The following is a 12676-nucleotide window of genomic DNA, read 5'->3' as shown; positions in this document are numbered from 1 at the left end:
TCTAAACCGGTGTTCCTCAAATCAGAGATGGGACACACACTTTGGAAGTACGCAACCACCGACGGTCAAACCATCGCATCGAAGAGCATACAGCTCTTGCTTCAGTAGGCGGATCGCAAGGTCAAGTCAAAGCTTGCGAAGAATTCGTCCGTTGAGTACTACACTAAACTGACCCAGGCCGACGAGTAGGAGAAGGCGTTGGATGGACGGATGCCGAAGACACTGTTTGCTATCAAGGCGCTTCAGTATGGCCAATAATGACGAACCGACCAGGTAGCAAAGTGCTTCGAAAACAATTTTACTACGCCTACCATATTTCGGCATTTCTTCGCTGTTGAAAAGGATATACTGGACTAGGACAACTTGCGTGAGCTGGGCACGTGGTTTCTCAAATGTATGTCATCTAAGGTCTGGTATAAGTAATCATTCCTACTGACCAGATGAGTTAGAGTACTATTGAGGTGAAGCTATGGGACGACATTGCTGAGACAGGTGACTGACGACTGGCTGATGATAAAGGTGTTGTGTTCACCTTGTATACTTCATAGAATACATGCCTACATGATCTGAATCATTAACATATGCTGTTCGAAGTCATATGCGTTGACTATACCGACGCGCGGCTCGCACAGAGACCTCTCGAGCGAGTCTAAGCAGGGTTTCGCAGTATGCATTATATGCTCAACGATCATCATAAAGAGTATGTCTACAATGCAGCATAGAAAGCCTACTCCAGTGGATAGTCTGAATGGAAATACCATTTTAGATGAATAACTCATAAAAATGAAACAAGATTCGCTTTCGTCCAAAGTCCCATAACATGTAGCTCAGCCTGCACTGTGCCGTCATCAAGGCAACAGGCAAAAGAATGAATGGTCCAATCGTGATAAAAAGAAAAGGATGTTGCGCTTCTGAAGGCTCTCGACTATGGTCGTGACTAGTGAGAGGGCAATCTATCCTTGAATGATACATACAACTCGAATGGAAGAAATGTAGAATAAACATAGGCTACTAGTGCAGCCTTGTGGGTAAAGAGTGGCCATTCTTTTAGTAAATCTGAGTTCCCAGTCCTTAAATCCGCTAAAAAAAACCAACGCCAATTGAAACGAGTGTCCGAAAACAAATCCAACAGACTCGACATTTCATCTGCAGCACAAGTGAGCTACCTAAAACGGTGGCATCTGCGTTTGGTTGAACATGTACATGCTCTCATCCGGAAAGTTGTTGTTGTTGCCATTGGCAGCAGTGTCGAAGAGCATGCTGTTCATGATGGAGTCATCGTAAAAAGCTCCAATGGAGCTAAAGTCCATCTGGCCAGGCTGGTACATATGCTCACCGTACCCGAAGGAGGCATCCTCGAAGAAGTCTGTCGTTCCGTTGAGAGGGGCAAAGTCATTGTCGGTATACAAGACGCAGTCTTCGTGCTTCAGCTGAGAGTACGGGTCCTGCAGCGGCAACATCGGGTTTTGCGAATAGTTGTTGACAAATCCCGGGGATTGGAGAGGGCCCGTTGCCGGTGTGCTGAGCTGAGCGGGACTGACTTGGGGTGGGCTCATTTGAACCGAGCTGCCCTGATCCGGGCTCATCTGAAGGGAGAGCATTTCGGCAGGGCTGGCACGGTCGGGGGTCATTTGGAGTGGACTCATATGGTCCGGGCTCAGTTGGAGAGGGCTCATATGGTCAGCATTCATCTGCAGCAAGTTGACCTGGTCCGGAGTCATCTGCAAAGAGCTGATATCCGAAGCCATTTGGAGAGAAGCCAACTGAGCGGGGGCCAGCTGAACAGGGCTGACTTGGTCAGGGCTCATGTGCAGTGGGCTCGACTGAGCGGTGCTGTCTTCAGCTGGACTAGCGCGAGCCGAAGTAGCCCGCCGCTTAGCATTGCGTCCATTGTTCTTGGCACGCACATAATTCCAGCCGTGAGCCTTCTCCATGTGCTGCTTGCAGTTACTCTCTCTCTTCGATTTGTATGCGCAACCGTTGAACGTGCAGGCGTACATGCGGGGAGTGGTCGAATGACGATCGTTGACGTGACGCTCGTTCTCCTTCTCGGTAGGCCATCCAAGCTCGTGGTACTTGCATCCTTCAAAGGGGCACTTGAATGGACGCGAGTGCGTTTTCTCATGTTTCCTGTAGAACCGTCAGTAGCTGTATAAGTTGACTCTACACAAATACTTACGTCAAATCACAAGGTCTCTGGAAGATCTTGTCACAGTGAGAGCACTTGGTGTTGATGTTCATGGGGGGAGCGTTCTTCTTGCGACGAGCCATAGACCGCCTAGCTCCCTCATCCGCTTCATTCAGACTAAGTGTACGCTTCACCAAGGGTGGAGCGTGGGCATCATAAGCCTCGCCAGTCTGCATAGAGACCGCCTGGCCTTCCTTTTGTGCGACGAGCTCAAGAGGACGTCCAGTTTGGCTCATGCCGCCTTCCAGGGTCAATTTGAGCTCACTGGGCTGGTCAGTTTCTGGTCTCTGCCTATTGTGTAGGGAGTAAACATACGATGCCTCTTTCTTGTTCTTGCGAGCCTCGTCCCGCATGGCCTTGAAACGGTGGACCTGGGCAGTGAGGTCGAGAAAGTACGAGTTGCTGTAGCTCTTATCCGTAGGGATACACAGGTCCCGGGGGTCCAGGTGAGTGTACGTCTCACTCAGACACAAGATAGTAGAACTGCAGAACTGGTAGTAAGAGCCAACCTCCGCTTCCACGTCCTGCAAATTTGTAAGTGGCATGCAATTTGATGCTAGTGTTCGAATTGTGCTTACAGCAGCTCCGTGGAGGAGAGACTTCTCAAGATCACGAAGAGTACCAATCTGCTTCTTCTCGATCTGCTCGCGAGCGCTCTCGACAAGGTGATGGAAGGGCTTGCAAAACTCCTGCCCGAGTAGGGGGGTGAGGATTCGCTTTTCAATCTCCTCGCTTGCGCTGAGGCTGAGATTCTGCTTCGAAGCAGATTCCGGCTCAACAGCCATTAAAGAGCTAGTGATAGCCGACTGTGTGCGCGTGACTGTCTTTGAGCGGCTCTCTTTGGCTGCAGGCAAAATTAGATTAAAATGCATGTCAGGAGCCTGTAACAATGATAGCTCACCTTGGCGTGCGGATGAGGTCTCGCAGCTGCTAATTGATGTTCCTAGACCACTATCAGAAGGGTGGCAGTGCACCTTCCTGACCTTGGTCTGCGAATCCTTCCTCGAGGGGCCTCTGCGTAGATCGTAATGGAAGGAATCTCCTTTGCCGGATTGTGAGCGCTCGAGGTGAATCTCAAGGTAACCCCTGGGAACTGGGAGGCCGTCGCGCTCTTGTCGAGGCGCTGAGTCGCTAGAATCTAGGTCGAAGCGACTCAAAAGTTTGTGCATACGTTGCTGACCGGCGAGAATGGCTTGAAGGGCGGCAGGGGAGGTCGAGGAGCGACGAGGTGAGCAGGCTAGGTCCGCGAGGGGATCCTCATCATCGGACGAAGAGGGGCTTTTCGAGTGAAATGTTTGATTCTTCTTCAACTGATAGCGCGAGCGCGATGCATGAACGTCTGCTGTGGAGGCGAGCGATGGAGGTCGTGAAACGTGACGTCCCCGGCGAGGGTTTTGAGACTTCATGGCGTCTGGATTCCGAATGGTATTCATGTTGGGCGAGTAGCGGAGCAGTGGTCCAAGGCACGTTACTGAGTATGGCGCACCCCTCTTGCCGCGGTGACTCACTTGTCCGGTATGTTTGCGGATAAGAACTTGGGAGATCGATGAATGTACACTGTTGATGCGGCTCTAATGACGTACGGTGCTGGCGATGGGCTGATTCGAAGAGATAGAGAGTTAGTTGGTTTTGGGACGGTCCAGGAGAAGGGAAAGGGGGTAAGTGATGGAGCTGGGGCTGAAAGTCGGAGGAACTCACTAGGACTGGGGCTCAAGGGGTGTGGTTCTGACCGACGATGGTATTTCGAGGATCACGACTCAAGGTGAAGGGAGAAGGGGGTGACGGGAGGCCCCGGGCGGCTTATGGTGAAAACAATCAACACCCCTTACGATGAAAACAAGCAACGAGAACAGATCTAGGCTTATGAATGGCCTAAAACGGACGCTATACAGGAGGGTTTGGGGGGAAGGTGAATAATGAATACGGATAGCGGAGATGATAGAACGTGGAAGGAAAAGGATGGGGTCAAGTATGGATCATGGCACTTGGAAGGTAAGGGAGACTGAGGCTGTTCATCCGGGCTGAGTCGTCTTCGATGTCTGCCTGATAGACGAGTTGCGCTAGCCTAATCTAGGGATAGTCGAAGAGTAATACAAAATTCCATTGGATGGACCATCTCGCATTGCCCCATCGGGGACGATTCTCTTCGACGGCCAAGACGGTAATTCGTTTACACGCTTTGCGCCTGAGGTTGGTGTGTAAGTTACGGGCGGATGGTAATATATCCGTGGTCGGGGCCGTTATCTCCCGTTCTCCGCTTCATCCGGGTCCCGCTCACACCAGGGCTGGCCAATAATACGGCAGCGTAATTCCAACTGGAGTGGGGGCTCATACCGGGACTGCCGAAAATAGAGACCAACGGGGTCGATAGAACTAGTAACGGTATCCATACGCTCCAGAACCTCGGAGGAACTTTGGGCAATTTTAAACTTTGTCCTTGACTTGCTGTCCTTTTCCTTCGAGATCTCGTAGTCGTATGGGTTGTTCCTCCGTAGTAGAATGGTCGATGTTTATTCGGGGGGCTTCCGCACCAAACAACCCAATTTATCAACACCTACAACAGATGTATCTCAGCAACAGCACTTCATCTATTTACTAATCGCGCAAACTGTCATCCGCCAACACGATACCCGTTGAGAGCCAATCAGAATTCCGGTCTCCGCTTACTGTTATCATATGATACAGTACCACTGCCCGCCTCCGGGAGTAACTAAGTACTAACTAGGTAATAAACTCGGACTACGAAAGACCTACCTACTTGGGTAACCAACCCCAAAGAGCTAAGAAAGGGACAACACCAACATGGCCGAGCTTTGCACTGACCTTGGCCGTGGAGGACCGAACCGCGGAGGTCGTTGATGCCATTGGATCTGTCTTTCATGACAGGCTGATCTTTTCTGAGCCAATCCCCAACCGCCTCGTAGCCACCCACGTAGCCTGTGTTGAATCGGATGCACCCAAAATTCGCAGACCAGCCTCAGCATTCGTAGATCCTCGTGCTTCCCTTCTAACTACGAAGTACATTGGAGGATATGAGCCTCATTGTTATGACGATGAGGTGCATGGCAACCCCCTCCAATGCCAACAACATCTCAGTGATTGGAGGGTCTCTAACCACTTGCAGCAGGGCAACAGCCAATGACCATGAAAAGAGTCGCTTTCCTAACTGTTCCGCTGACGCGCGGGAGTCAATCTCTTCCTCGCCCTACATAAACTGTCGCAGACTGGATTATTTGTGTGACAGGCCTCCGTATTTTTTTTTTTTTTTTTCTCATTGCTTTGTCATTCCCCGACCGGGACGCCCTTGAATACGAGGCTAGTAGCTGGAAAACTCGGCAATACCAAAGTGAGACATTATCAGACCAGGGAGGACAGACCATTAAGAGGAGCATTAGAACAAAGTGGGGTTAATTCTGGAGCCCAGCGACCTGGAATCTGCTTTGTACTTCCAGTCTGAAGTACCAAGTCGTGCATGTCACAGCTTCTTGATGTCTGCTGCGCCACAATCAGGACCAAGATATGAGGCCCCAAAACCTGTCATGTCTTTGCTTCTTCCCTTTTACGACCAACAGAATGTCGAGCTCTGCAAGCACTAAACTAAATGCGGGATGGCCATTTATTCTACCCGTTTCTATATATTATATGGTGCTCCTGCCGCCGTCGAAGGCAGCACAATTCTGATGGAACATGGACGGGATCCCCCTGTCGGTCGTTGAGGGTTGAAACAGTCTATCGAACATTCACTAGTTGCAGGTACTATACATAGCAGACTGCCTGGTTGTAGTCGGAGCTTTTTTTAGCAGGCTCATCAATTGGCCTGTCTCGTGGTTTATCTGATGATCTTCTCACCACTTTGGGCTCATTGCAGTTCATGTCAACTATCTGGCGTCAAAGTGCAGGAACATTGTTCTAGGACCTGAACGGCTGCATCTTCATTCACCCACCTACTGGTGAGACGTGTCCTGTCTCGCGGTAACCAACAGGTACCAGAATTTATTTGCCTGTCACTCCCCTCCGATGTAGATCCATTCATCTGTGTGTGAAGCGCCATCTTACCTAAGACCACCTACTTCTAAGGGGCTGTTCCTGGACGACTCTGCTTCAGTGAAAGTAATCAGGGGGTTCAATATCCTGGGAATAGGGCCAGAATGAATGCAGAAGGGGCTGGCTTAGTGATGTGGAACGTGGGTTTAGAAATCCTCAGAATCTGGACCCAAGCGGAAATTGTTTCTGTGACAATGCCGATACCTTCACACTTGCTCATTCATTCACTGGAAAAAGCCACCCAGTATCTCAATACTGTACATTATTGTCGACCCGCAACTTCCCCATTAGCGAAAATTATAGTATTTTTGAGGCTGTCTCAAAACATCCACTTTACCATCAATATGCTAGTCCGGATTCCCTCTAGACTTCCGTTGGCAAACATTGGGTCATAGCTTGTCTCGGTGCAACGCGATCTACTAACTTCAAGGCGAGCATTAATGGAACCCCTTATTCGCTTTGGCTAGCTCCCTAAGACGCACTCTTACCCGCTATGGTTTCCAAGCATCCTGCCCGACCCCTCCTAGGACTAATATGAACAATACAATGGACTCCCACTTTGATCTACAAGAAGAAAGCAAGACCTTGCATCTTTCTACACTTGTCGTCGGCATACTTAGTCCTCTCTCGTGGAAGATTCCGCGATCAGGGGGTCTCGGGACTAATTCGGACACTAGGGGAATTTGACTCTACGCTACTATCCTAGGAGATTCCCTGAGAAAGGCTTGCAAAAACTTTGACAGCACACTTGCTGCAAAAGGAAAAGTAGATGATCGTCTCTTTGATTTGGGTATCAACTGATCTTTGTTTACTAATTTGAAGCTAGTTCATCCAGATCGGCAATGGATAGGGTAGTTACTAGCACGGGTTCGTTTGTATGAGGCTTTTCTGATCAAAAGGAACGACATCAGCTACTGCAAGACCCTAGTACCAAGGAGAGAAGAGGGGGCTAACGCGGTCCGTTCTAGATCTGAAGATGGTATTATTGAGCCAATGGCTGATAGTGCAGCGGTCTACGGTAGGTAATCACACGATGGCCCGGCCTGGACGGAGGGTGGGTGTTGTGTTTGCTTCTTCGATGCTGTTGCCAATACTTCAGCCAACTACGATCAAAAAGGCAATCCCGATCACGACTGCGGCGAGGGACATTTCCACCTCCATGGATCTTAATAGCATAGCTTGTAAAAGCACAGCTGATTCCGCGAGCCTCGACCTGGTCGCGTATGCTGTCTCGAACATGAGGCTCCACGCTTTGTGCATCACATATCACCGAAAATAGGGCGAGTATCCTCCAGGTCGATCTTGGAATGTAGCCGCATGGCTGAACCACTTCAGTCCGTATCTAAGCGAGTCTTGCATTGAAATTTAGGGGCAACCAATAATCCGTGTGGTGTTCGTCGGGTCCGCATGTCGGTTACACAGCAAATGTCGGTCAGTCCTAGGGATGGCTGGATCTTCGTATTAATCGACGCATATCGGGCAGATGGCCATCATTGATACATGCGCCCTCGATTTACTTTCAAGGGCGCACCCGGCGCAGTGGTTCGATTGCGGATATGGTCGCACGGATTGCAGAAAAATGGCCCGGCTACCAGTCGTGCGGCTCCTGGGTTCCGGGGTCATCCTCGAAACACAGAGTTCAGCTTTCCACTGATGTTTCAACTTTTGCTTTGGGAAACCGCACAAGAACTGTAGTGACAAAGAGCTCGCTCCCAAAAGTAGGAGGCGAGGAGCCTCTTTGCAACCACATACCCAATATTCACCAAAAGTCCTCAAAGATGGCGATAAACTCCGAGTGAGTGGAATTGTGAAACATCGGCTAACCTTTTTTGTCACATACCGCAGGACTTGGTTCGTCTGGTTGGATACATGATAACATTTCAGGTCTTTTAAGGTGAGTGCTTGAGTAAAGCACAGCACCATAGTACAAATATGGTCATAAGGGGTGATTTGGAAGCCATCTTATTATATACCATCCATGAGTAGGGTCATACAGATACAGCTTCTGACGACAAAGCTTAAATGTGGCACTGCATCATTCATTCTGTCCTATGCTACAAGGAAGACTCTTTTGCCAAAAGGTCCAACCATCTGCCATCTTTTGCTCCAGAGATCAAGACAGTTTATCGGATATATAAATGCTTTCAAGGCCAATGAGATTCCCGGGTCATGCACGGTACTATCGGGGGACCGGGTTACATAAAATGCACTTCGTATCCATCTCAAATTGTCTAACCTGATTGCTTGGTCAGTAACCCATCTGTCCAGTGTCATTCTGCTCCGTGAAATCATTCATTGGTCATCATCATTGTGGGTTTGCTGAGTTCAGCGGCAGAAGATCGTAGTTTTAGCTGACGTATCAACAGCGGATGCTGTCTTGCCGCTTACTACAAAATCGGTAGCCAACGATACAGCTACTTGTCTTTCAAATATGAAACCTACTAAGGTGTATCTGGATTTGCTCTTTTGAGAGCTAGTCACGCTGACTAGATATCAGCAGTCTCGCGATACGAGCGCCATCAACCCGCAATATACTTTGCCTGCCTAACATGACTGAAGCCATTGGCATCCCACTCATCTCGAAGTTTTTTGTTTGCCGTCGTGCCTCGTAGGCATGTCTCGGACTTAATTCAGGGCCCGATTATGTGGACCAAGGATGCTCATAACCTTACGTCAGTCTGTATCAGTGTATGTGTACCCTGTCTGATCATAGTGAGCTCGAGAGTCTTGCGAAGGCTGCCTGAGACCTTCGTATTCTCTGTTCCCTACCATGCCTCTGTCCCAATCTCTGGGTTCGGAGTTAACCACATGATTCCACCTTAGATTATCCCGAGCCTTCTGGGTCCAGAGTAAACCATTGATCCCAAATTGTGAAATCCCGAGCCGTCCGAGAACCCTAGGATATTGAACCAGGATTGGAGGTTCAGTTCAAACCAGGGATTCCACACATTACGAACAGGGCAGCACCCGGCGTCCAATATATAGAACTTATCGAATAGTATACTACCATATCCGATCTCGCTTGTTCTGTTAAACGCAAGCCACAGCATTGTTCCAGGGAATGTCCCTTCGAACATCCAAACGAACTCATAGCTTAGTGGTCCAAATCCGTATGAACAAGCAAAGCTACTTGTTATTGAATTGCCTCATTGTCAAGGATCTTTGTTGTAGCATGACACCCGCCCAGTTTGGTTAAAGACATATCTCACTGCTTGCTTTTCTCAAATAGTAGATACCATCCGTCCTATAGCGTACAAGTTCACTTCTATAGTGGTAAGTCTTGAAGTCTTCGCTAAAGCCTAGAGACCGTCCAAAATGTCTCTCCAGACCTACCTTATTGCTATTATCACTTACTTCGGATTTCCATCCTTCCATGGATCTCAACAACCCTCGTTGCAATACCCATTGCAGCTTGATAATGCAGATCTTACGCCGCCTGCTCCCAAAGACCTCTCTTTCATACCCCCTGGTGCCGCGGAAGAGACTCTTGGCGAGCCTTTTAGGTGTCAGTATCCTTCCATGGCAGCTGATTATACCTACAATCCTACGCCGGAGAACCGAAGCATCTGGCTCAAGCATCGGACCAATTCTTCGCTGGACTTTGACATAAACACGGACTATGAAACGAGATGGCCTGTTGGGATTGAACGCAAAGTATGTTCAATTAGACCCTGCTTCTTTGAAGTACATTACCAAGATTGACAAGGCCTAGTACATCCTCACAGTGGGCGAACGATCGTTGAACCTGGATGGAATTGAATTCCCCTATGCCAAGGTCTTCAATAATAGCTATCCTGGGCCTTGGATCCGTAAGTGCCGCCTTGTCCACGATATGTTAGACCATTGCTCACGAGACTAGAGGCATGCTGGGGTGACTGGATAAGTAAGTTGTATGCGTATCTTGCTTTGGCCCACGCTGACAGCAATAGACATCACCGTCAAAAACAATCTCAGGAGAAACGGGACCGCAATCCATATGCACGGACTCCGGATGCTAAGCAATGGTCTCATGGATGGTGTGCCTGGGGTAACCCAATGTCCCATCGCACCTGGAGACACCTTCAACTATGTTTTCAATACAACCCAGTATGGCACAACATGGTACCATAGTCACTACAGTCTTCAGTATTCTGATGGCGTGTTGGGTCCATTGACCATCCACGGACCGACATCGGCAAACTTCGACAAAGCCATCGACCCCATCATCTTCACGGACCACAACCACCAAAGCGCCTTCCAGTTGTACTATCAAGAGCAGTTTGCGAATAATTCGACCCGAGTTCCACCGAAGCAAACGAGTATTCTGCTTAATGGACATGGTAAGTCATAGAGATCTTGTCCTCCTTTGACGCAGTGTCTTGTCTTAACGCAGTATAGGAAGCTATGCTGGTTCTTTTCCGGAGAGAAGATACCACAAGAAGGTTCAACCTGTAGGCAACCACTGCTATCATTTGTCACATTTACTCAGAGCTAACTAATACTTAGGGCAAAAAATACATTCTCAGACTTATCAATGGGTCAACTGATACTACCTTCATCTTCAGCATTGATGGTCATAACCTCACAGTGGTCGGCATGGATCTGGTGCCAGTCCAACCCTACACGACAGACCATATATATGTTGGAATAGGTATGTCTTCAACAACTGTAGTTAAAGCCGTAGCACATTCTAACAGAACCCAGGCCAGAGATACCATATCCTCCTCGAGACCAAAACCGACTTCAGTGACTCCATGAATATGGCCTACTGGATCCGAACCGATCCTGCCACCGGGTGCCACAACTTCGAAACCATCCCCGACGCCAGACAGGGTATCCTCTGGTATGGAGGCGGCTCACATCCGCCGATCCCGACAACGAACGCACATGCATACAACAACACCTGCAGTGACATGCTAGGCTTGGTGCCGGTTGTCCCATGGACAATAGAAGAGCCACCTCCCATCATCCCAATGGTACGATACACCATGGCACAGTCGTCTATCGAGACAATGAGCGTTACCATTGGCCAGTGGAATCTCTCAGCGGTGGGAGATGACCCCGAGGTGACTGTCAACTTCTGGCAGTTCCTGAACGATACTCTTTGGGTGAACTACGCGGAGCCAACAGTCAATCACCTCGATCCTCCATATAACAGTAGTGCTGTCATCTACTTAGCTGCTGAGGCTCAGCCCGCGCAGACCACATGGAATTACATGCTGATAATCGGTGGTAACATCGTCGCTACGCCCCCAGTAACTGGAGGCAATTTGGCACCCAACGCACATCCAGTAAGCTTTTCTTCCCGCCTCCTTTTTTTGCAATACCCAAGTCGCAGCGTCCTTTAACATGTGTCACCTAAGATTCACCTCCACGGCCACGACTTTGCCGTCCTACAATACTCCACCGACAAGTACAACAGCAGCGAAGACCTAGACCTGAATCTGGAGAACCCACGCCGTCGCGATGCCGTCCTTCTCCCACAGAATGGCTTTATTGTGATTGCATTCAAGACCGATAATCCAGGCTCCTGGACTCTACATTGCCATATTGCATGGCATGCTTCTGCGGGTTTGGCTTTCCAGGTCCTGGAAGAGCAGCCGGCTTTCAAGGCGGGTATTGAAGACTCTACTGTTGCGAGAATTCAATTGGATCGGACGTGTCAGAATTGGGATGTTTGGTTTGCGAATGCTTCGAATCATTGGAATCCAAATGGGAGGTTTCAGGATGATTCGGGGATTTGAGGATTGTGTTTGGCGAGGATAATTGTTGGGAGTCAATAAACGTGACTGATACCAACAGCAGCGAAAGCAACGTGGCTTCATGTCTGTTGTCAGAGTTGTGCTATAGTAGTAGTACGTTCTGGTGCTGGCAGTATTATAGTGATATCTTGTTCTTGAATAATTTTTGATGAAGCAATACAGACGGTGGTAGTAATAGGCGGCTCAAGATATATATTCAACCTGCACAAGGCGAATACATTGCCAGATGGCTACTGGTCTTTATCACTCGTACTGGCCGTCTTCAGGAATGAGCCTTCACAATAGAAAAACACAATGGAATTTAATGCTACCACATATTTACCCAGGAATGTGAAAGCAGACCATGTGTCAAGAGTGGATCAGGGAGAGACCCCAAAAGTTGGGGAAAGTAAGGAAGATCTTGTGAACCTCGGCATCGGGAAGGGGCAGAAACGAGGCGGGCGGTGCCGAGCAACAGTAGCTGCTGCTGCGGCCTCGTCGTCTCCCCGGACTTGTGTCGCGACTCTCCGCTTCTCTCTTCCTCTGCACTAGTCCCATCGGTGACTTTCTCTTCCCTTTCCTTCCATTATCCTGAGTCGCTACTGGGCGAGGAATGTGACCACTTCTTCCTTCTCTGTGTGGCAATTCCTCCTTCCCCTCATCTTATCTTGTGTCGCGGAAAGACACCACCCATCACTCCCCGCCCAGCACACGGCAATTGACC

At 49.2% G+C, this 12676-nt stretch overlaps 2 protein-coding genes across 2 annotated transcripts; one reads left to right on the top strand and one right to left on the bottom strand.

Moving 5' to 3' along the window:
* Window positions 1-1166: 1166 nt before the first annotated feature.
* Window positions 1167-3621, bottom strand: ace1 (putative C2H2 transcription factor (Ace1); the record flags this gene model as incomplete). Its single annotated transcript, XM_041682721.1, has 4 exons — window positions 1167-2130; window positions 2180-2452; window positions 2504-2712; window positions 2767-3621. 4 exons carry the CDS (start codon window positions 3619-3621, stop codon window positions 1167-1169), a joined length of 2301 nt encoding a protein of 766 aa, XP_041547054.1.
* A 5926-nt stretch (window positions 3622-9547) lies between these two features.
* AKAW2_70169A (multicopper oxidase) lies at window positions 9548-11955 on the top strand (the record flags this gene model as incomplete). The annotated part of the gene is made up of 8 exons (XM_041682720.1): window positions 9548-9886; window positions 9945-10041; window positions 10092-10115; window positions 10162-10551; window positions 10610-10662; window positions 10718-10862; window positions 10916-11502; window positions 11575-11955. The coding sequence occupies 8 exons, from the start codon at window positions 9548-9550 to the stop codon at window positions 11953-11955; spliced, it is 2016 nt and encodes a 671-aa protein (XP_041547053.1).
* Between the last annotated feature and the right edge of the window lie 721 nt (window positions 11956-12676).

The sequence above is a fragment of the Aspergillus luchuensis genome, chromosome 7, assembly GCF_016861625.1.
Source record: "Aspergillus luchuensis IFO 4308 DNA, chromosome 7, nearly complete sequence".
Lineage (NCBI taxonomy): Eukaryota > Fungi > Ascomycota > Eurotiomycetes > Eurotiales > Aspergillaceae > Aspergillus > Aspergillus luchuensis.
The sequence above is the reverse complement of the archived record's forward strand: the minus strand, read 5'-3'. Positions and strand labels throughout refer to the sequence as shown.